Consider the following 24,346-nt stretch of genomic DNA (forward strand, 5'->3'; position numbering starts at 1 on the left):
AGGTTTGGACAGAATCTGCACAGAATGGACAAAATGATGATTTTCAAACAGCTGCAGCTGAAGTAAAGACAATATTGAGCCCAAAGCAGCTCTGCTTACATCACTGACTCATGCTGTCTGGCTGGGTTGTATTCACTGAAACTCCAATCACTTACTCTGAAACACACTAAGCCTTTAGTCCCATGAAGACACAGCAGAAACCGGCGATCAATTCTCAGTTGTCAGCAGTGAGCATGTATCTGGTTAAAACCGAGCAGAGCAAGCTTGGTTTTATTAGACTTTCATGAAGCCAAATGGCAGTAAAGGAATTTGTGATACCCCATCTGGCTGAACATATTGGGGTGTTACCTGACACTGTGTGTGTGTGTGTGAGTGTGTGTATGTGTGTATGTGCACGTGTTTTTTAACTCCCAGCCTCCCAGCTGTTCATCTGTATTACCACCACCAACACAGGGCCCCAAATTCTCACGGTCACCTTTTAACACACACACACACACACACACACACACACACACACACACACACACACACACACACACACACACACACACACACACACACACACACACACACACACGTGTGTGTGTGTCTTGCTATCATTGTAGGGACATACCATTGACTCCCATTCATATCTAACCCCTAACCCTTACCCTAACCTTAACCAACCCCTAACCCTAACCAAAACAATGGCTAACCCTAAAGAAACGTTTTTGCACTTTTACTTTTTTCAGACCAAAATGAGGTCCCCACAAGTGACATAGTTTTCGGTTTTCCTACAGTTGTGGGGACATTTGGTCCCCACAATATAGAAAAAACATGGGCACACACACACACACACACACACACACACACACACACACACACACACACACACACACACACACACACACACACACGCGCGCGCGCACACACACTTTCTCACAAAACACACATACAAACCATGTCCCCTTCAGAACAACTGGAGTGGATGACACACCACTTGCTCTATTATACACACACACACGCATACACACACGCACACACACACACATGCAGAGATTTCAGCGACAGGCTTTTCTGATAAGGTTTTATATTGCGACTTTAATGTCACTGAGTCCATGTGGAACAATGTGGGGTTTGTTTAGCACTCAGAAACAATATCCTCCATTTAATGGGCAGCCTTATCTCATTAACTCATAACCTGTGCTGCTGGACTTCACTGTGAGGTTTTGTTCATTCATCTGAACAAAGAGGATCGATGTGAGGCATCTCGGACGCAGCAGGACACAAACAATCCCAAAATGACTGCCCTCACATGCTAGACTTAGCAAAACTTGCCACGAGGCAAAATTTTAGTATTTCAGTATGCCACAAAGTGTACATTCTATATATTACCTGCCAGATTAAAACTGCTCCACTGGTATTCATTTAAAAACACAAAGTTTTCCTTTCCTCTACAGGTAATTACATGTCTGGCTTTTATGGGCGTTAAACGTGCAATTGAATGGCTGACATTGTCCTGGCCAATTAAAAGAAATTTAATTAGACTGGTAAATGATGAAGTGTGTGGTCCTGTTAAAATGTTCAAGGAAAAGATATTCTCTCTCTTTGTGTTTTCCTTGTGTGTAGCCAGCCTGCTAATGGCCCTGTGCATAGTTTCTAGCAAATTAGACAGGCTGTCAGAGGACGATAAGGCGAATGTGAGAGAAGTCGGGCGTTCTAATTTAACCAGCTGACACTCTACACAGCTGAATGCTATATAAGTTATAGTCTGGCCCCTATAGCTATGTGCATGTGTGTGTGTGTGTGTGTGTGTGTGCATGTGGTTGTAACGACGAGGTCAACAGGTGTTACGTTTTATGTGACACGGATGTCGCGTGTTCGTCAGTGGTCAGTTATGGCAGTTGTCATCCTTTCACTTAGCAGAAAATATTTAACAGTAGTTAGTTTTATTTGTTGTGGAGTGCAGGAATGCTGTTCTTTATGGGATGACAGGGAACTGCATAGAGACACTGAATGAGGAGAGCAGCTCAAAAAAGAAAATATACCAAAAAAAAGGATGGTTGAATTGTGCTGCTTGTACTTCAGTAATGCTAGGATGAATTATTCAGAAATTTTGTACAAACTTTCCAGTCCTCAGAGGATGAATCCTAAAGACTTTGTCAAGCCCTTCACTTTTCATCTGCCCCTAGGGTAACCACCTACCAATAAGCCCAAGGGGAGACAAGGGGTATGCTTCTGAGGGACAATGTGGGACACCACTCGGCACGACAGTGACCTCACTTTGCAGCCAGACTCACTAATAGTAGTGAAGCCATTTCTATCACATACCCCTTTACATGGTATATTAATAACGTATTATTCCCCTAAACATTTGTAATTGCTAATGTATGGTCATGAATAGGCAACCACTGTTAATAAACCTTTAGCTTTCAATGTGTATTTTTTCTAAATAAAGATTCATAATATTCTTTAAAAAATCAATGATTTGACAGATGCACTTTCACTGAATATTTATTCAAAGTGAATACACTTACATACATAAATTTTTCTTGAACTGGTATTTTTTGTTTGAGCATGCAGCATTGAGGAGGGCCTTTTCTTTCACTACATAAGTGTAGAAATCCTTGCAGCTCAATGAGAAGTTGCTCTTCACCTGGATTTCAGACTTGATCAGGTCCACCGAACATCTGTTTCTTGTGTCCGTCCAGCATCCTGTCATCAGTGAAAAGACCCTTTCCACAGAAGCATTGGTGATGGGAACACTTAGGATGAATGAAGCAACTGCTGTTAGGTTTGGTGTGTGTGTGTGTGTGTTTGAGTAAGGTGGCCCACTTCTCCACAACTGGAGCTCCTAACTGCAAGATGGCCTGCTGCCGTGGCAGAATGACACACAACTCATCATACAGCGCATCCATGTCCAACTTCTTGGTCAGCTGCAGGGCCTCAACAGATTCACAGAGATGGGAGAAGTTAAATGGGCTCTTCTGTAGTGCCAGGTTAGCCACTTTCTTTTGGTAGTTCGAGTCTGAGAAGTCATAGTGCTGCTCCAGGTAGGTGAGAGAGGACTGGTAGAAGTTGAATATGTCCTCTCTGATTACAGCTGCCTGTCTGTCTGGAAACTGCTGGGCCCCAAAGAAACTATCACTCTGTCGTTGCTGTAGCTTGATTTTCAGGGAGGACATCATCTCATAGACCTCACAGACAGTCCCGTTTTCTTGCTCCATCACAAGCACAGCATCGTGAAAAATTTTCAGCACATTGCTGAGGAAGGACAGGTAAACCTAAAAGAAGTAAGGAGAATCAATGATCTTGTGTGCTGACACTGTTAGCATCATCATCATTTCTCTAATCTTTGTTTCATGTAGTAATATTAAAATGAAATAAGAAAAGTTGACAGTGTATATACAATATCTTAAAGTTAATTTTAATATCTTTTTAAGGCTTTTTCAAGACTTTCTCAATATTTTATAACACCTCACCACACTACACCTCAAGCTGTAACCATTTAGATGAATGATACTTTTAACTTAACAATTTTAGTTTGTTTCTGTTTACCATCCCAGCAAATGAATTACCTGTAATTCAAGGGGGTTGCCCTCATCATCCTGGTCATCCTTAAACAGCTGCCATAGTGACTTTGGGCATTGCTCCTCTCCCAATGAGAGAAAGTAGGTCTTGATAGGAGCCCAGTTGTCATGAAGCCTCTTCATTGCAGGCCACAGGCTAAGCCATCTTGTGGGCACATGTCTAAGCAAGGAGTCCTCCAGAAAGGTACTGTGAATTGACTTTAGCTCCTCAACGCGTTTGGCAGATGAGGAGACGTGACTAAACATCTTGTTGACCACATTTTCGATGACAATGTTTAGCTGATCTCCTGCATGTTTTGCACTGTTGTGGACGATGTGCACCACACAGTTTGCCTTCAAAATGTCATTCTTTTCTTTCAGTTTCTGGAAGACAGAGTTGTATCTCCCATAATTCACACTGGGATTGTCAGCAGAATATGCTGATATCATGTCTAGGGCCAGTCCCTTTTCCTTCAGCTTGGTGACTATCTGGTTGTGGATTGCAGCAGATGTTTCGTCACTGTCATCGTAGAAATCAAGGACTTTAACCTGTAATCCCAAGTCTGGTGTCCAGAATCGCACTGACAGTGGGAAGAGCTTGGTGGTCCCATGATTGGAGGCATCTGAAGCCACTGAGAAGAATGGTGTTTGGGCTGGGGAGACACACAGATGGGATGAACTTAAAAGAGATTCTCTAAAAAAAGATTACAAATACAAGATACTGCTTTACTGTTTTCATCGTTATAGATTTAGAGAAATATAATCTATGAAAACATGGATACCTTTTCCAGAATTATAATAGTTTTTTTTTTGGGGGGGGGGGGGATAACGAATATTGAAATGTTGTAGAGCTGAAACAATTGTTTAATCGAACAGTAATTGATTATTGAAGGGATATTTTGGTTTGGAACAAGTTGGGTTCTATCGCCAGATATAGGGCAGATGGACGGGGCCAAGATTTATTTCACTAAAAAGCACATAAACGGATGCCTACCAGAAAAATGTGATATGGGTCTGCATTCACGCTCTATTTAGAGAATTCTCAGTGCATTACTTTCCCTCAAAAACACTGATAAATGCGGCCAAAAAAGCTCCCAGCTCATGTTTACAACTCGCGCTGCGTGCGGACTGATACACTACCCAGCCTGCTCACAGCTGTGGCCACGAGTCCCACACTCTCTGCAGCGGAGGTTTTCTGCCGTTTTACCCCACTCCGAGAACTAGTGCCTTATTTATTAGTGTTGTTCCAAACCAAAATATCTCTTTAAATAAAGTGTCAACAATTTAGATAATCGAATAATCAGCTTGAGTATTTTTTTCAGGAGAAATTCTCTAATATGGACGTTGGATCATCCGACGCTAGCATTTAACACATTGTCGTGTTAGCCATCCAAGTTGGATGGCTAACAAGGTTTCACTATGGCAATAAAAAAAAGATTATCTTTAGCTGTTGCCTCCCGTTGCTCATTTAGTGGTCTTTTCAGGGCTTTCAGGAAATCCTCGACGGAGGCAGGGGCAAGCACGTCCATGACGATGGCTTCTGCCTTCGTCCGACCACAGGCCATCCTCTTTGCAATCTCCAAGTCCGGATAAATTGTTGGGGCTAATTTAGTGCCACATTCTCTCGCTCGGTATGACGTAGCGTGTTGGACAGTGTGATACACACTCGTCACCTCTGCAGCAGTCACTTTGTCGGCTAGACAATCGATTTTGGGTCGGACGAAAATTTCCATAGATTTGGACAACTCCTTCTGTTGGGCACGTTTCCTGTGAGTCTCCGTGAGCCTGTGTCATTTGACATCATATTCCCCTCCATGTCCAACTGAAAATGACGTTCGGCAAAGCTCACAAAAAGCCCTCTCAGTATCACCCTTAACCCCTGTTACCCACAAATATTCACTTTCCCACTCTTTCCTATATACACACCTTCTTTTTTTACTCCGTGGCGGTCCCTCACTCTCAGCGTCTTACTCCATTTATCATTTGGCGGCCGCAGGCGTCTTGTCCGTGGCGTTGTCGCTGCGCATGCTGGTGCGTGCGGTCACTGCGGGCAGGTGTCATGACAACGGCCACCTCTGACCCCACCCACTCAGAGTGACAGTGTCGTGTCCAGTTGTTCTTTTGGCTGCCTGGGGGCTCGTTCACTCTGGGATTGTGACCGTTTTTTTTTTTTTTTTGGCATGTTGATTTTGCGGGACAAAGCTTCAATTTGTGGGATGCGTGAATTGAGCCTAAAACGCTGTACGTGCACGCGCTACGCGGGACGGGTGGTCACCCTATCTGCCACCAGTGTGATGCTTTTCAGTGAACTTTCTGAGCAGCTGTTGGATGTGTTATCATGATGTGCAGATGTCAATTCATCCCAGAGGATCAACCCTAGTGACTATAATGATCACCAGACTTCTCATCTAGGTTAAACTTTTCTCTAATCCTGTGAACTGTCTCAAATACTTGATATGTTGATAGATTTGCAAACATTAGTGCAGACAATTGTGGTTCGTACAAGTCCAACTGACTTTGAGTCCCTGACTTTTCATGTGGCACTGTCATCAAGTCAACATTTTATTAGTCCACACCTGTAAAACTAATGACATTCCCATCCTTCTCAACTGTACTATGTGGCCATTACATACTACGATTGTAAATACATTATATTTACCTGCAAAACATCACGAAGTTCACATTCTGAACTTACTCTTCCATTCAAAATTTTGGGGTCACATAGAAATGACCTTATTTTTGAAAGAAAAGCAACTTTTTTCAATAAGGATAATATTAAATGAATGATAAATCCAGTCTAGACATTGTTAATGTGGTAAATGACTATTGTAGCTGGAAACAGCTGATTTTTAATGGAATAGCTCCATAGAGGTACAGAGGAACATTTCCAGCAACCATCACTCCTGTGTTCTAATGCTGCATTGTGTTAGCTAATGGTGTTGAAAGGCTAACTGATGATTAGAAAACTCTTGTGCAGTTATATTAGCACATGGATAAAAGTGTGAGTTTTCATGGAAAACATGGAATTGTCTGGGTGACATAGCTTGCCAAACTTTTGAATGGTAGTGTACTAGCATGCTAATATTAGCATAGCTCAAAGCAGAAAGTTCAAAACACTGTGTCTGAGTAAAACCTCAAGACAGTGCTGTTCCCAACCCTTGAGAGTTTGCATGGACCCCTCTGTGGACCTATGCAGCCCAAAATTTGCACCTGTGCAGACAGGCTGCCTTGCAGCTACACTGCAGGGGCAATAACAGTAGCACAGTATTGTTAAGCTTGTGTGAATACGCCGATACAAACTACTGCATATACAGTGCCTTGTGAAAGTATTCGGCCCCCTTGAACTTTTCAACCTTTCGCCACATTTCAGGCTTCAAACATAAAGATATAAAATTTTAATTTTTTGGCAAGAATCAACAACAAGTGGGACACAATTGTGAAGTGGAACGAAATTTATTGGATATTTTAAACTTTTTTAACAAATAAAAACCTGAAAAGTGGGGCGTGCAATATTATTCAGCCCCCTTGCATTAATACTTTGTAGCGCCACCTTTTGCTGCAAATACAGCTGCAAGTCGCTTGGGGTATGTCTCTATCAGTTTTGCACATCGAGAGACTGAAATTCTTGCCCATTCTTCCTTGCAAAACAGCTCGAGCTCAGTGAGGTTGGATGGAGAGCGTTTGTGAACAGCAGTCTTCAGCTCTGCCCACAGATTCTCCATTGGATTCAGGTCTGGACTTTGACTTGGCCATTCTAACACCTGGATATGTTTATTTGTGAACCATTCCATTGTAGATTTGGCTTTATGTTTTGGATCATTGTCCTGTTGGAAGATAAATCTCCATCCCAGTCTCAGGTCTTTTGCAGACTCCAACAGGTTTTCTTCCAGAATGCTCCTGTATTTGGCTCCATTCATCTTCCCATCAATTTTAACCATCTTCCCTGTCCCTGCTGAAGAAAAGCAGGCCCAAACCATGAGGCTGCCATCATCATGTTTGACAGTGGGGATGGTGTGTTCAGGGTGATGAGCTGTGTTGCTTTTACGCCAAACATATCGTTTTGCATTGTGGCCAAAAAGTTGGATTTTGGTTTCATCTGACCAGAGCACCTTCTTCCACATGTTTGGTGTGTCTCCCAGGTGGCTTGTGGCAAACTTCAAACGAGACTTTTTATGGATATCTTTGAGAAATGTCTTTCTTCTTGCCACTCTTCCATAAAGGCCAGATTTGTGCAGTGTACGACTGATTGTTGTCCTATGGACAGACTCTCCCACCTCAGCTGTAGATCTCTGCAGTTCATCCAGAGTGATCATGGGCCTCTTGGCTGCATCTCTGATCAGTCTTCTCCTTGTTCGAGGTGAAAGTTTAGAGGGACGGCCGGGTCTTGGTAGATTTGCAGTGGTCTGATACTCCTTCCATTTCAGTATGATTGCTTGCACAGTGCTCCTTGAGATGTTTAAAGCTTGGGACATCTTTTTGTATCCAAATCCGGCTTTAAACTTCTCCACAACAGTATCTCGGACCTGCCTGGTGTGTTCCTTGGTCTTCACGATGCTCTCTGCACTTTAAACAGAACCCTGAGACTATCACAGAGCAGGTGCATTTATACGGTGACTTGATTACACACAGGTGGATTCTATTTATCATCATCGGTCATTTAGGACAACATTGGATCATTCAGAGATCCTGACTGAACTTCTGGAGTGAGTTTGCTGCACTGAAAGTAAAGGGGCCGAATAATATTGCACACCCCACTTTTCAGGTTTTTATTTGTTAAAAAAGTATAAAATATCCAATAAATTTCATTCCACTTCACGATTCTGTCCCAATTGTTGTTGATTCTTGACAAAAAATTAAAATTGCATATCTTTATGTTTGAAGCCTGAAATGTGGCGAAAGGTTGAAAAGTTCAAGGGGGCCGAATACTTTCACAAGGCGCTGTATGTGGAACAGAGTCCTCCAATCAGACTCCAGCAGCCTAGAAAAGTCGTATATTAACTACACATCCATGGTGTCAACATGAGGGTGTAACTGAGTCTTCACAGAGCTGCTACTGTTGCAGAAAAACTAGACATTAAGATGAAAACTTAATTCTGACAAAATTGACAAGTCATGTATGAGTACATTCAGTTATAAATTAATGAGCAACAAAACAGAAAGCATTGAATATTACACAAAATTTAATTATACGTTTCACTGTCCATTGCAATGTTTCTCTGTAGATACTGTGAAATGCCAGATGTGTAGAAATTACCCCGAACTATACTATATATAGTTCGGGGTAATTGGATATATAGTTTGTTTTTAGCTGAAAAACTGATGAAATTACATACATTCACAGTACCTTATAGACAGTTTCCCTCTTGTGGTTTGAACTCACAAACTTTCTGTTGTTGAGAGAACCCAGGGCTTAATTTAATAGGGCAACAGCAATAACATCTACTGTTAAAAATCAGTTTGTATCGGTGTATGTGCAATCCTTGGGTTGCATTTTCACCAATAAGGATTCAGGCGAAATCAGCCTCAGGAGTCTTGTAATCCAACACGGTGCTATTCATTAGTGTTCGACTGGGACTGTCTCACTTATCCCAAGTCTAATAACAGTGAGCCACCTTCAGTGAATCCTCCCTGCAGCATCTCCATCACAAAAAAAAACTTTCCCCAAAAATTACCCAGACTATTGCTGTATGAAAACAATAAAAAAAGAGTGACATTTCACTTGAATTCTGTGCAGTTACAATACAGGCTTCATGGTTCACAAACCACAGTACTAAAGCTCTCTGCCCACACGTTCATGTTTGATTGAAAGCAACACGTTCATGGCCCCTCTCAAGGGGTTACTGAAAGGCCGTCAAGGAAACATAAGAGATTGGTAATGAAAGAAGAAGGCAGACAGGTCATGGCCAAGTACATTGAGTGAAACAGTAAATTTCAACACTTCATCAAAAAAATCACTCCCAGAATGAGTCGAACATGATGGACTGATGTAAGAAGATATGAGGAGAAACACTAGGCTGTCAGAATGATGTGAGGTGCAGTTTCATGACCTCTGCCTTTATCTGCTTTCTAGTATGAATGAATTAATTTATTTCTGAAACCTTAAATGTCACTGTTACTGATAAGTGTCAACAAAAAAAACACTCAGAGAGCGCAGTACCCTGCCAAGGCTGCTTATGCCCCCATATGGCATTGTAAGAAATGCAGCATTTTAAAAACAATGCTGCATTTGTTTATTAGTTAATTAGATAATCAGAAATCACGGCACCATAGAATGTGTCCATTAAATATAGATGTACCCACAAACAAAATGATCTTGCGATGAGCACAGGTGTGTGTTATGTATGTGTACATTTTGTATGAATACTGAATGGCGTGACCTAAATATGTAGCCGGCGTAAGGGATTGATGGGACTCAGAAACACCCCCACAATTTAATCAATTGTTCCTTGTATAATGTTGGATGGATATATCTCAATAAATCTGCAGCAGTCGATTTGTAGTAGGATCACAATCCTGTGATCATCAGCAGGCAGCTGACGTAGTGTTCACTTCATGTCAGTTACAGGGACGCCATGCTGCTATCTCGCAATGATACAGAAATCTTTAACAAATCCATGGATTCAGACTGTAAGCTGCATCACTGCCAAAATCTAATCACTTGGTCCTAGAGTCATTTCTGACCTTCCCTGAAAATTTCATCCATATCTGTTTGTCCATTTTTGAGTAATGTAGAAGACAGACGGAATAACGGACGGACAGACAGACAAACGTACGCTGGTCGTCACATTACTGACCGCGTTCCTTGGCAGGGTCATCAACGCCCCTGCTGCCATGTTCCAAGTGGAACAACAGAACTTCAAGTAATAATAAAACCAACTCTGTTCAGCATTGATATCTTCACTATCAGAGTGAATCTCTTCGGTGTTTGCATGTTGTCACGCTGCCTACTACGTCATTTGAAATATGCGTTTGTTAGGTCAGATGCCAGCTGTTAACATGCACCTAACTGACACGTGAGAACTAATGATCCTCAGTTCTTCTGTTCCTCTGAATGTTTTGGCCGTATTATATGTCTGAGTGTTGCTCTTGTAGTAAATTATCCTTAATGACTGACACTTCAATATGTGAGAAACTTATAGTAAGAATGTCATGTGCTTGACTCACTCTAGTTGGCAATCCACTTGGCTCTTTCTCATTCTGTTTCAGATTTCTGTTTGTGGTGGAGTCACCATCAGTCATACTAAAACGTGGGCCATAGTTCAAAACATGAGTTCACCAGATTCATAACTGGAAGCCAGTTTTACTCCGTCTGTTTTTGACAGCCCTTGATTCAGGCTTTGAAGATGGGTGTGTGAATGTGCGACAATGAAGCAGAGCCTTGTTGAAAAACTGCATGTCCTTTGGCCTTTTCCTGTATGAATAAAACACCATGCTTAGGAATGTCTTGTTCCTGCTGCAGTGACCTAAAGCTTTAATGTCAGGCCCTGAAAAATCTGATAAAGCAGATCGAGTGCACATGTGTGGAATAATACAGTGATTCAGCTGTGAGCTTCACGCATGGCCAGCCTGCAGCAATAAAGTCCCATCACTTTCTGCTGTGCTCTTTAAAGCATGGAGCACCAGTGTCTCTCTGCTGCAGGCTTTTCACTCACACAGTACCGTCTCATCACCTCATCCCGCTACTGCCTCAAATGGCTGACAGTCACTGTATGTGTCTGCTGAGCTCTTTCTACAAGCCTGTCTCCTATTTAGAAGTGAAACTTACCTGCATGACCCAAAATGTCCATCAAAAACCAGCAGCTTCCAGTTTCCTTTTGTCTTAAATGTTTCACAAATGGTTCTTTACAACAATCTAAGACTTTTATACTCTCAGTACAGTGCACATGAATGTCATTTTGTACTAACATGTTCATTACTGTTAGCAGAAAGCATATTTATGCCTTTAATACACATAGTGGAAGGAGATGACAAGAAATTAAAAGCAGAGAGATGCAACAATGGTCCCCAGCTGCACTCGTACTTGGGATGTTATTGTTCATGGTAAATGCCTTCAACCTTTAATCCACAAGGGTGCTTTGCATTTCTCACAGCTGTATTCTTGATATAATTAGAGCTGTGCCTTTTATTTACAAGGCACAAATACAAACAATAAATGATAAAAACACAAATATAAAATGTAAAACCAGTTCTGAAACTTTAATGCTACAGTCTCATATCCCTCTTCCTGCCTTTGTGTCACATCATTGAACCAGTGGTTGAGACATTTTAAACACCACTGGACATGTGAACATTTTAAATACAGCGGGTTGGCGCAACAGTTCTCTTCAGCGTCCGTAGCAACCTGTTCAGACTCCGTGGTTGGCAAAAAGATGGTTACCTTTGAGTTATTCTCTTGGCCAGCTCATTCCTGTAAGTGTAGCTCTACTTAGGTATTTCAAAGAAATAGTCATGCTAGGATGAATCAGCTGACTGACCTCAATAAAGGCCAACTGAAGCTGGTCTATGTGGCTTTATGGTTTTCCTTTTGTAAATCCCAACTGAAAAGATGCAGGTTGAAGACTAAAGTAATGTGAAGAGCAGGACATTGGAATGCAGCAGAGCCAATAAATCAGATAGATGGGTTGTTTAGCTCCTATTTATTACATTACAGTGATCATATTGAGAGAAAGACTTTCGACCACCACTACCAGTCAAAAGTTTGGACACACATTCTCATTTAATGCTTTTTCTTTATTTTCATGACTATTTACATTGTAGATTCTCACTGAAGGCATCAGAACTATGAATGAACACATATGGAATTATGCAGTCAACAAAAAGTGTGTTTTATATTTTAGATTCTTCCAAATAGCTACCCTTTGCTTAGATTAATTTACTGCTTTGTACACTCTTGGCCTTCTCTGGATGAGCTTCATGAGGTAGAACCTGAAATGGTTTTCCAACAGTCTTGAAGGAGTTCTAGAGATGCTGAGCACTTGTTGGTTCTTTTTCCTTCACTCTGTGGTCAGTCTCATCCTAAACCATCTGGATTGGGTTTAGGTCAGGTGACTGTGGAGGCCACTTTGAGGAATCTAAAATACAAAACATATTTAGAGTTATTTCACAGTTGTTTGTTTGTTACATAGTTCCATATGTCTTGCTTCATAGATTGATGACTTCACTATGTATCTACAATGCAGAAAGTAGTAAAAATAAAGAGAACATGTGGACATTGAATGAGAAGGTGTGTCCAAACTTTTGCCTGGTAGTGTAGATTTATTATGTATTTTGAAATGTTTAGAATAATTTTGTTCCATTTACTCTATCAGTTAATTCAGTTTTCATGCACTGAAGTACAAAATGCACTGAAATCTTATCACTGTTTCACTTAAGGATAAAGAAATATCCCATATACCTAGATGTAAAGTCTGCACTAACACAAGAACTACAAAACATTTTTGTAGCATTGTATTAAAACTGTATGTGTGTTTGTGTGTGTGTGTGTGTGTGTGTGTGTGTGTGTGCATGTTGCACTGAGTTATCAAGGGCAAATTAGATTAAAATCCCTCACAGTGGGATGTTCATGAAATCATTATTGATGGTACAACCCCACAGTCGATTACATTCCTCTCTCCCTCAGTCCCTCCTTTCATTTATTTCTCATCATTTTCTTTCCTTGTTCACACTAACATGACTGTGATCTTTAAATAAATGTCAAAAAAAGCAGCCAGAATTGAGGTGGGTTATTTTTCTTTTATGTCATTCTCACTTTACATGACTCATGACGCAGACATAAAACACCATAGAGCGCTACACGTGGTCAGGTCAGTCTGATCCACAGACTGACAACAGAACATGTGGACATTATTTCTATCATCTAGTACAAAACGACAGATCAAATCACAAAAAGAATTTCATTAGATAGAAGTCTATGAGATGGTGCACCTACTTCTCATGTCATTTGTTCCCTCAATTAACATTTTCCTAAGGAGTTTATGGTCTCATTGCTAGTTTGGGGTCTCCTTCAATTCCATTCTGTTTGTTTAGTAACCTTTGGTAATACTTAGTGTAAAATAGACAATGAAGCAGGCTCACAAGTGACAAGTCGCTTCCATATTAGCTTCCATCATGTTCTCCAGCTCTTAGTTAGATCCATCCCTCACTCGTCCTGACGAAGGTGCTGACGGCCAAATTCAAAACTAGAGGCTTCAAAATAGGAATCCACAAACCACAGGGCTATGTCACAGTGGCTTTCTTTGATCTTCAACATATTTTGAAATGTACTTTTTATTTTGTCGCTCCTTTCACGACAGTATAGTGCAATACAGAAATTACATCTGATGTCTTAGACTCAATCTGTCCTCAGTTGGATTATGTTCATTTTGTTGTTTCTTATTAAAGAATAACATTACTTTAAAACTGACAACAGTTCAAAAGTAACACTATTCTATCAATCTGTCCTTTTCATGGAAATGAATCTTAACTCTCATGTTGTCCTTACCAAAAAATGTTGTTGCCTTGTCTGAAAAAAGGCCAAAAATTCATAAAAATTTCCCCAAATTTACAAAAAATTGCAAAATCTTCAGGAAGAAAATTCTTGAAAAGTTCCCCTCAAAAATTTTATTTTTTTAAAATAAATCCCCAAATTTAACAGCGAAATTCACTGGATTTTGGTTGATTTTTTCTGAATGTTCTTAAACATTTTTTTAAATTTATTTTTTTTCCACCAATAAATGTTCAAAAATTTCCTAAAAAATTTTTGAAAATGTGGAAGTTTTCACTGTTAAAATATATATATATTTTCCACATTTTTAAAACTTTAAAACAGGTCAATTTGACCCACAGGACGACAGCAGGGTTAAACTTTTTCAAGAAAGAACTGTTAATTTATTCCCAAGATATTCTGGATTCATTTAGCAGTGACAAACTATCATGGAAAGAGCTATGATTCCATTTATTTCAATTCATTGCTAAAGAAATTAATCAGTAAGATGTTTACAGACTTTCTTGTTTGAAGCTCTTCCTCCAGCTAGTCAGCAGAGAGCCCTCTGTATCCTCTAAAAAACAAACGCGAAAGCAATATTTTTTGTTTTTTTGTTTTTACTTTTAGCATCAGTCTCTTATGGGGGAAATAAAAGGAAAAATAACAGAAGTGAGTAAAACAAGTGTGAAGTAAAACATCAAATCCCCCTGTGGCTGCATCTCTATCAGGGCCTGTTGAATATTCATCGCGCCAAAGATTTCACAGATGATACAGAGGAGGATTTGTGGCTTTGCTGCATTACATGTGTTTAGTGTCTTAACAACACATACTTTAGTTTGATGAATCTGTATGCACAAATGCATATGCGATGAGCAGTAATTTACCCTGATTTACCCTGTGTTGCTATCCTGCTGCTGCATACAGTAAATAATAGGATTACTCTGTATTTATCTGTGCCACATGGACAGATTTAATGTTGTGAATATGACGATAGTTGTCCGTGACCTAAATCTGACTCGACACAGGGCTTTCATCTTCTTGGAGAACAGGTTTTTGATATTTTTGCACGCAGTGAAAGATCAAAGAAAGAGAAGATGTTTTGTTTTAGTCCCCTTATTTTTTATTTATTCCTGTTGTATTTGAGCCAGTCCTGTTTATGATGAATTTTGATGTTCTAGTCTGGATCAGCAAATGGCCCCTGCTCTACTCCTTTAAAGCACAATGGAGCAACAGGCTTGTCAGATTGTGCCCATCGTTGCCAATTTTGACCCCAATTGTACCATAAAACATGCTATCTGGTTGTCTTCTGAGTTTTAACTGTATAACTGTAATGCCCATACAGTGGACCTGACATAGATTGTACATAAAGTGTGTGAGGTTACATTTATGGCCTTACGGCTCACTCACAAGCCACTCAGACATGGTTCTCCTGTTTGAAACATGAAACACATGTTCTGGTAATGTGTCAGCTTAATGGAAATGAAGTCTTGGCAGGGTTGCTACTTTGCTGTTATTTAGAAATACCCCCCCCCCCCCCCCCCCCAAACAATTATCACTTAACAATGCTGACATTATCCAGATGAGCTCACTTTTCTGTAGCAAACTGTGTGCTTCATAGCGCAGCATTTCTCAAAACGAAAACGAAGCATTGACAGTGTTTGTGCTTTTTGTTCAGATACAGTGGATTCTATAATGACTTAATTTACTGACCATCACATAGAGCAATGACTCATCCCCATCAGAAGGAGGAGGAAGTGTAGTGTGAGTGTTATAAAATGTCCTTGCATGTCATGGAAGGAAGAGAAAATTGTTATAGCAGGATGTGAAGCTATTAGAGAACGTATAGCTGGAGTGAGAAAACAAACACCCAAACTGTGACTTCATTCATCACTGTATCCTCAGCTGTCCACGAGTGAAAATTACTGCTATGAAATATATAGCTGTGTGTGTGTGTGTGTGTGTGTGTGTGTGTGTGTGTGTGTGTGTGTGTGTGTGTGTGTGTGTGTGTGTGTGTGTGTGTGTATTTTAATGCGGAGGCAGTTTCCTCCTGCTCGCTATAAAGTGATTCTGCTGCCCCGTGTACATCTATTCAAGCTAAGGTCACGGCTCTGTTCTGTTTCTGCCGTATCTCAGAAGCCTTTGTATTACACCCTGGTCCTTCTACTCTGAAAATATCGCCAAGGATGCATTTATTTGGTTTGTTAAAATCTGACTTAAAAAGACATCTGTAAATAATTAAACAGATGACTCATAACAAGTTGGTACATTGTGAATTTTTGTGTTGTTGCTGTACAGGGGCCACATTCTGCCCAAGTGGGCCGGACCAATAAATCAGAACATAATAACCACAACTCAGAAATTTTCCCTTTGTTTTAGTGCAAAAAAAGTTCACATTTAATGACAATCTTTTTACAAAACAATATGAACAACCTGCAATTTCTTAAGAAAAGCAAGTTCAATTTTTGTTTATCATTTCCACATTACAATGTTTACAGATCACAGAGTATTTACAAATTCACAGAACATTTAGTCACAATGTAGTATTTTACTTTATGATCATAAAGTGAAATACTATACTGTATCAAGGTCTATAATTTTTTTGAAATTTAATTGTACTTACATAAAGGTTTACTCACATACATTTATCATGACCTGGGAAATCAGCTATACCGGCCAAAACAGTTTTTGTACCAGACCGTAAACATGTTTATTTCTGCTGTAAACCCGCTCATTTTAACGTGAAGTTCTGTGGGGATTGACCCGCTTTTGAGGTCAGCCTCAAGTGGAACTGCAGTTTTGGACACTTTCACACTTCACTTTTCAACCCTGGATGTTGCCACTTGGTTGTTACCCAGACTATAAGATTAGCTGTTTTGAAGCACAGTAGTCATCTTACACCACTATGCTACAAAACAACGGCATCACATATGACCATATTAGCAAATCTGACTTACACTCGCTGAAGGAGTTGAGCTGGTTGACAGAAAAAGGTTCTCACTGATCATACGGCACACATAAATAAAACAGCAGCTGTTTTCTATCAAAACCTGGTTCTGCCTGTGACTCTGTGCATTTGTAGAAGTTTTTAGAAATCCAAAATGGTGCTAATAATCTCTCTTTGTCTCTGATAGTTGTGGCAGCAGATCCACTGGTCCAAGGTCTGAGAAAACTTCCTGAAGATATTGACTGGTCCTACTCAGGTCTGTAAGAGCCTACTGTGATTTTTATGGTTTCTTTTTTTTGCCAGGATGAAAATCTATGACTGTTACATGAGCAGTGACAGCACAGATTTGCAGTGATTTGCAGAGAAGATGCTTTTTTATGCAAAAAGTGGAATTTTTGGTTGTGCATGAGCACAGAGATCTGATCTGTTGTCAGTCACATCTTACAGCTATTTAGTGAGTAACCATGTAAATCAGATCAAAAAACAATAAGCATTTAAAAGCTAACATATTCTACACTAACATAAAACAGTAATGAAGGAGCAATTAAAGATAAGAAGAGTAAAATATGGTGATATAATAAGGTACTGTAAAACTGCCAGCAGTGACAGAAAGTTGAAACTGGAAAGCCCCTGGGATTGAGCTGCCTTCTGCTCACCTCTCAAGATCACACAGACCCTTCTTGAAACAGACAACAACACCAGCATGGTAAATGTCAGCTGAACAGTCTGGATATCACATGAACTGCAGGAATTATGTGTTAACATCTCCCGTGAGAGAGCCCTGATCAGCTTTCGACCATATGGTCAGAAGACCGCTAACTCAGCACCGAGTCCCCGCTGAGCTAATCTGTGGTCCAACAGAAACAAAGAGTGGACACAGACAGACAGACAGTAATGGTCCCAGAGGGAGAGATTAGCTTCTTACTGCTCGGTGGAATCAGGAGGAGCGATGGGGCTCAATGGGCCATCAGTGAGCTAAATGCAGAGCTATTAGACGTATTAACCTGTGCCCCTGAATAGCATTATGGTGAAAATGATATTAACTGCTGGCTAAAGATTTGACCATGACCAGGTAGATGCCATATTTCTCAGAGTCACCAAGTATAAATCAGAGCATTAACTCCTTTATCAGGGTTATTGATTTTTACTAAAAATAGATATAATGTGTTTAATTCATGAGGAAGATAGCTGGTAATGCCACTCTCCTGTGTGCTACATCCAGTACTTAGATCTGTTCTTACTCTCAGCTGCTCACTATTGCAAAGATGCACTGTTAATGCCATGCCATCACTATGTACATGTGACAAAAAATGACAACTCAAGCAATGACGTCTGTTGCAAAGCCTACATTTGCACCACAATAAACACATGCCATGTTGGTGACAGTCACTTGTCCGCTATTTAATCCGTCCATCCATTATCTATACACCGCTTAATCCTCATTAGGATCATGGGGGGCTAGAGTCTATCCCAGCTGACTGAGGGTGAAGACAGGGGACACCTGGGCAGGTCACCAGTCTATCACAGGACTTCATATAGAGCAGGCATGTTATTTGGCGTATCGAGATATCAATTTTGAGACCCAACGTGAATCGCCCAAATTCGATGAGAAAAAAATATAGGGTGTAAGGGGTATAGGGTTGGATCGCACGTCGTTGTCAACAGTGCGCTGGCAAAAGCACGAGTTGGAAACAACGATTGGAGAGCATTATCGAAAGTTAGATGTAGCTGGGAAAGCGAGGTGCATGGTGTGCGACGATGAGACAAAATACAGCGACAGAGGATGCCAAGCGCTGATAGACCACATGAAAACGAAAAATCATGCCAGGAAATTGTACGAAAAACGCTCTAACCACCAAATGCCCAGCAATTTTTTCACCCGGCGGAGGGAAGAGATGCGACAACAGGACCAAACTTACGGGATCAGTAGTGTGTACTTGCAACCATAGACATAATAAAGCGTAGACGCCGCTCGGGCTGCTGCGCAGCGAGAAATACGGCCGCCCTCTTGGTCCGGTCACCCGCTCCACTCAGCGCTGTTTGACAGCGCATCTAATCCATCTTAACTCTGAATATTAAACTGATTTTCACGCGTTTTTATTTTTATTTTTTGCTGCAAATGTCATACATGTAGCTATGATACAGGACAAATGGTTAGGCGTATTTTAATATTCATAGCGGGATTAACAGTAATAGAATATTCTGATATTAAGCTCGACTGTAGACAGGTATTTTGCAAACACTGTAAACACACACACACACTAATATATGTTAGAGAAGCAGATAATGGCAGTAAAGTCAATTAGCCTATTTTAATAATTTGAAGAGACAATATATGATTACGCTATATATACATATATAAACAAAATACTGACTAATGAACACATATTTCTATATAAAACGATAGATAGAAGTTATATATCAGAGAAAATTATTATATATAAATCATAGATGGAGTATTAATGTAATCAATATATCAGAGAAAATTATTATATAAATCATATATAGACTATCAATATAAGTCATACATATATATTAAAAAAGATATATCAGAAAATGATAATATGAATATATATCACTATTTGACTCACTGTGTAGTAAATCTTCCATTTTGTAGCACTGTTTGTATTCTCAACTGGAAATTTTATCCACTCTATAGTGCACCATGTAATTGTCATGAGGAAAATCAAAATGTTGTGTGCATGCCTCTCTGTCATCAGAAGCAGAAGGCGCTAATGTTAGCTGCTAATCAGTGTGGTTTTCTTGCCTGTTGAGAGTACATCAGACTTCAGTTTTTCAGTCTAAACTATAAATTTGTTAATATTGATAAGCAGCGCACTTATAACAGCAACAAGTCTACTGTTGCTTTAAAAGCAGCATGTCTATGGTTTCTGACTGCTTTTCATGAGCAACACTGGCCCATTGGTTAATATAAAGATTAGTATATGGCACCATAGATACACACGTGGACAAAATTGTTGGTACCCCTCAGTTAAAGAAGGAAAAACCCACAATTCTCACTGAAATCACTTGAAACTCACAAAAGTAACAATAAATAAAAATTTATTGAAAATTAAATAATCAAAATCAGCCATCACTTTTGAATTGTTGATTAACATAATTATTTAAAAAAACAAACTAATGAAATAGGGCTGGACAAAAATGATGGCACCCATAACTTAATATTTTGTTGCACAACCTTTTGAGGCAATCACTGCAATTAAACGATTTCTGTATTTGTCAATGAGCGTTCTGCAGCTGTCAACAGGTATTTTGGCCCACTCCTCATGAGCAAACAGCTCCAGTTGTCTCAGGTTTGATGGGTGTCTTCTCCAAATGGCATGTTTCAGCTCCTTCCACATATGTTCAATGGGATTCAGATCTGGGCTCATAGAAGGCCACTTTAGAATAGTCCAACGCTTTTCTCTCAGCCATTCTTGGGTGTTTTTGGCTGTGTGTTTTGGATCGTTGTCCTGTTGGAAGACCCATGACCTGCGACTGAGACCAAGCTTTCTGACACTAGGCAGCACATTTCTCTCCAGAATGCCTTGATAGTCTTCAGATTTCATCGTACCTTGCACACTTTCAAGACACCCTGTGCCAGATGCAGCAAAGCAGCCCCAAAACATTACTGAGCCTCCTCTATGTTTCACCGTAGGGACAGTGTTCTTTTCTTCGTATGCTTGGTTTTTGAGTCTATGAACATAGAGTTGATGTGCCTTACCAAAAAGCTCCAGTTTGGTCTCATCTGTCCAAAGGACATTCTCCCAGAAGCTTTGTGGCTTGTCAACATGCATTTTTGCAAATTCCAGTCTGGCTTTTTTATGAGTTTTTTTCAGCAGTGGTGTCCTCCTTGGTCGTCTCCCATGAAGTCCATTTTGGCTCAAACAACGACGAATGGTGCGATCTGACACTGATGTACCTTGGCCTTGGAGTTCACCTTTAATTTCTTTGGAGGTTGCTCTGGGCTCTTTGGATACAATTCCAACGATCCGTCTCTTCAATTTGTCATCAATTTTCCTCTTGCGGCCACGTCCAGGGAGGTTGGCTACTGTCCCGTGGGTCTTGAACTTCTGAATAATATGAGCCACTGTTGTCACAGGAACTTCAAGCTGTTTAGAGATGGTCTTATAGCCTTTACCTTTAAGATGTTTGTCTATAATTTTTTTTCGGATGTCCTGGGACAATTCTCTCCTTCGCTTTCTGTTGTCCATGTTCAGTGTGGTACACACCTTTTCACCAAACAGCAGGGTGACTACTTGTCTCCCTTTAAATAGGCAGACTGACTGATTATGAGTTTGGAAACACCTGTGATGTCAATTAAATGACACACCTGAGTTAATCATGTCACTCTGGTCAAATAGTTTTCAATCTTTTATAGAGGTACCATCATTTTTGTCCAGGCCTGTTTCATTAGTTTGTTTTTTTAAATAATTATGTTAATCAACAATTCAAAAGTAATGGCTGTTTTTGATTATTTAATTTTCAATAAATTTTTATTTATTGTTACTTTTGTGAGTTTCAAGTGATTTCAGTGAGAATTGTGGGTTTTTCCTTCTTTAACTGAGGGGTACCAACAATTTTGTCCACGTGTGTAGCAGCTGTGGATCCCTTCACACTGTAGGTGGATACAAACAGCTAAAAACCTTATTCCAATATCGTGAAAACATATGTCAAGTATGATGTGTGTTTCTCCAAAATTAGCAATATTGTGACGTGTTTGGTTTGTAGGAAAGAAATGATCATTTTATAATTTGCATTTCCCCAAATTCCAAAAGCATTGACAATGTCTGCGCCTCTTACCAAATGTACGTGTATGTACACTACCAGTCAAAAGTTTGGGCACACCCTCTCATTAAATGGTTGTTATTTAATTAATTTATGCATTGTGGATTAGCACTGAAGAAATCACAACTATAAAGAAGACGTGGAATTATGAACAAACAAAAAAGTGTTAATCTTCAGTCAGTGTTAATCTATAATGTAGAAAATAATACATCCATCCATCTATCCTCTATACACCGCTTTATCCTCACTAGGGTCGCGGGGGGTGCTGGAGCCTATCCCAGCTGACTCGGGCAAAGGCAGGGGAAACTCTGGACAAGTCTCCAGTCTGTCGCAGGGCTACATACAGACAAACAGTCACACTCACATTCACACCTACGGGCAATTTAGAATAACCAATTAACCTCAGCATAGTTTTGGACTGTGGGAGGAAGCCGGAGTGCCCGGGGAAAACCCACGCATGCACAGGGAGAACATGCAAACTCCATGCAGAAAGATCCCAGGCCCAGGCCAGGATTTGAACCGGGGATCTTCTTGCTGCAAGGCGAAAGTGCTACCCACTACTTCACTGTGCAGCCCGAAAATAATACAATTAAATAAAAAGCATTGAAAGAGAAAGTGTGTCCAAACCTTTAACTGGTAGTGTATGTGCATGTACTGTATATTAATGTCCGAACAAATAACCGCTTTAACGTTAAACTAATAGACATCGTATCTGTTTATGCTGCAAGCTAAAACAAATACTGCTGGCTTCATATTCTCCTAGTTATTTGTTCTTAAGTACAGCTCACCCATGTCATTGCTAATTGAGCAAAATATTAAAATGGTAATTATAATGAAACAATAATGAAACACACCAAACAGAGTCAAATCCGGATAACGAAGCCAATTATGACAAATTTAATTACATCAGTGTATTAATTGCTTTTCATGGGTCTAGACTTCCGTTTACAGAAACTTTGTAGACAGACTGTAAAATATAAAACCTGGTCATGAGCCAAGTTTTAATGGACTTGCATTAAGGTAGTGAAGCAAACCCAGATTCACACATATGCATGCACACAAACATACAATACAGCCCTATAGTTCTGCTTATTCCACTTGTTTCCACTCATATCTGTCAAACAGCATGAATATCAATAGATGCACATGTAGTTTCATCTTGCAGATTGTTTTCCTTCCCTCTGTCAAATCTTTACAATCAGTTCCCAGGCACATACACCCTGTTTAGCAAAGTCTAATAGGTTTTTGTGTGTTACACTGAAATGATGAAAAGCCTGTCTGCAATAGAGATAAAGTGGATATGCAGTTTCTTTTCTATCCTTGTCTTTCTCACTTTTATTTGCAGTCGTGCTTTATCTGATCTTTCTTTCTTTCTTTCTTTCTTTCTTTCTTTCTTTCTTTCTTTCTTTCTTTCTTTCTTTCTTTCTTCCTTTCTTCGTTGTATTTCGAAGTTCATCATCACAGCTGAGTGGGACTCAGTGGCACTTCATTTAGATTCACTGTAACTGTAGCCACTCCTGCCATGCCAAGTGCTTCTGTGCCTGTGGACACAGCCTTGTTTTTCTGACCAGCTCTGTTTCTTGTGCCTTGTGCTGTGCACTGAGCCATGAGTAAAAGCATTAACATGTGAAAGAAACACACTTCATTGTGAGGCGCCGTGCACAGCTTTTTAGTTAGGTCAGAAGTAGAGGGGACAAAAGGAGAAGAAAAGAAAGAGGAGGGCGGGAAAGTGAGAGAGAGCATCGGAGAGTAGGAGGAAGTTTAAAAAGCGGCTACATCAAATCACAATACCGCTTTTCAAGGTGCGGTTGTTTGGTTAAAGTTTCCATAACAGGTTTAAAATTTTAAATAACTAAAACACAGTTTCCTGCATTTGTCTTCATGATATGCAGCATTTATGAAGAAAGAGTTGAGGCATAAAGCAGCTGGTTCTGTGTGTTGTCATCTGTGTGTTGAGCTAACAAATAATATAGTTTTTTTTTGTTTGTGCTTTTCGAAATAGAGATCAGCACTGTGAAAATGTTCTATACTACAGAATGACAAGTTGTAATACTTAAATAATTGAATAATGATGTAGAAAGCTCCGCCTCACAAGTTGACAGGATTGTTTCTTTCTTTGGTTTGTTGCACATGAAGCCCTGGAAGTCTGAACCGGAACGCTGCAATTTCAAGGTGGAAATGCTCATTGAGGTGGTGATGGCTTATTAAACTCATGATGCGTTTTCTGTTATATAAAAAACTTAGTATGGGTTTTAATGAGTTGAAAAGCGTGACCTTTACAGCATAATGTCTTTAAAGTTCTCCAGCACTTTCCAGCATGGGACTGTCTCAGATTTGAAAGTAGATATTTTTATGCAATTGGAAAATATTCTTGCACAAACTTTTTTAATTATCATGTATACAGCCATGAGGAACTCTATATTTCATATTAATAAAGTACATCTAGTTTAAAAAAAAGCTGTTTACACAGTGGCTCAGTGAAGTGTCAGCTCAATAATACACCTCTCCATGCTAATTTGAAAAACACTGATATAATTATTAATCTGTTGGTTGATTGTCTTCAAACTAATTTGGCAACTGTTTGGCAATACGAAGTCTATTGTG

At 39.9% G+C, this 24,346-nt stretch overlaps 1 protein-coding gene across 2 annotated transcripts in view; it reads left to right on the plus strand.

Annotated features, from left to right (window-relative positions):
- ptprz1b (protein tyrosine phosphatase receptor type Z1b) overlaps nucleotides 1-24,346 on the plus strand; it is a 97,505-nt gene that overhangs the window by 21,234 nt on the left and 51,925 nt on the right. For both annotated transcript variants that reach the window (XM_051950762.1, XM_051950763.1), the window contains exon 2: nucleotides 17,142-17,210. In XM_051950762.1, coding sequence (XP_051806722.1) covers nucleotides 17,142-17,210 — 69 coding nt within the window. The remainder of the gene's footprint in view (nucleotides 1-17,141; nucleotides 17,211-24,346) is intronic.

The sequence above is a fragment of the Acanthochromis polyacanthus genome, chromosome 1, assembly GCF_021347895.1.
Source record: "Acanthochromis polyacanthus isolate Apoly-LR-REF ecotype Palm Island chromosome 1, KAUST_Apoly_ChrSc, whole genome shotgun sequence".
Lineage (NCBI taxonomy): Eukaryota > Metazoa > Chordata > Actinopteri > Pomacentridae > Acanthochromis > Acanthochromis polyacanthus.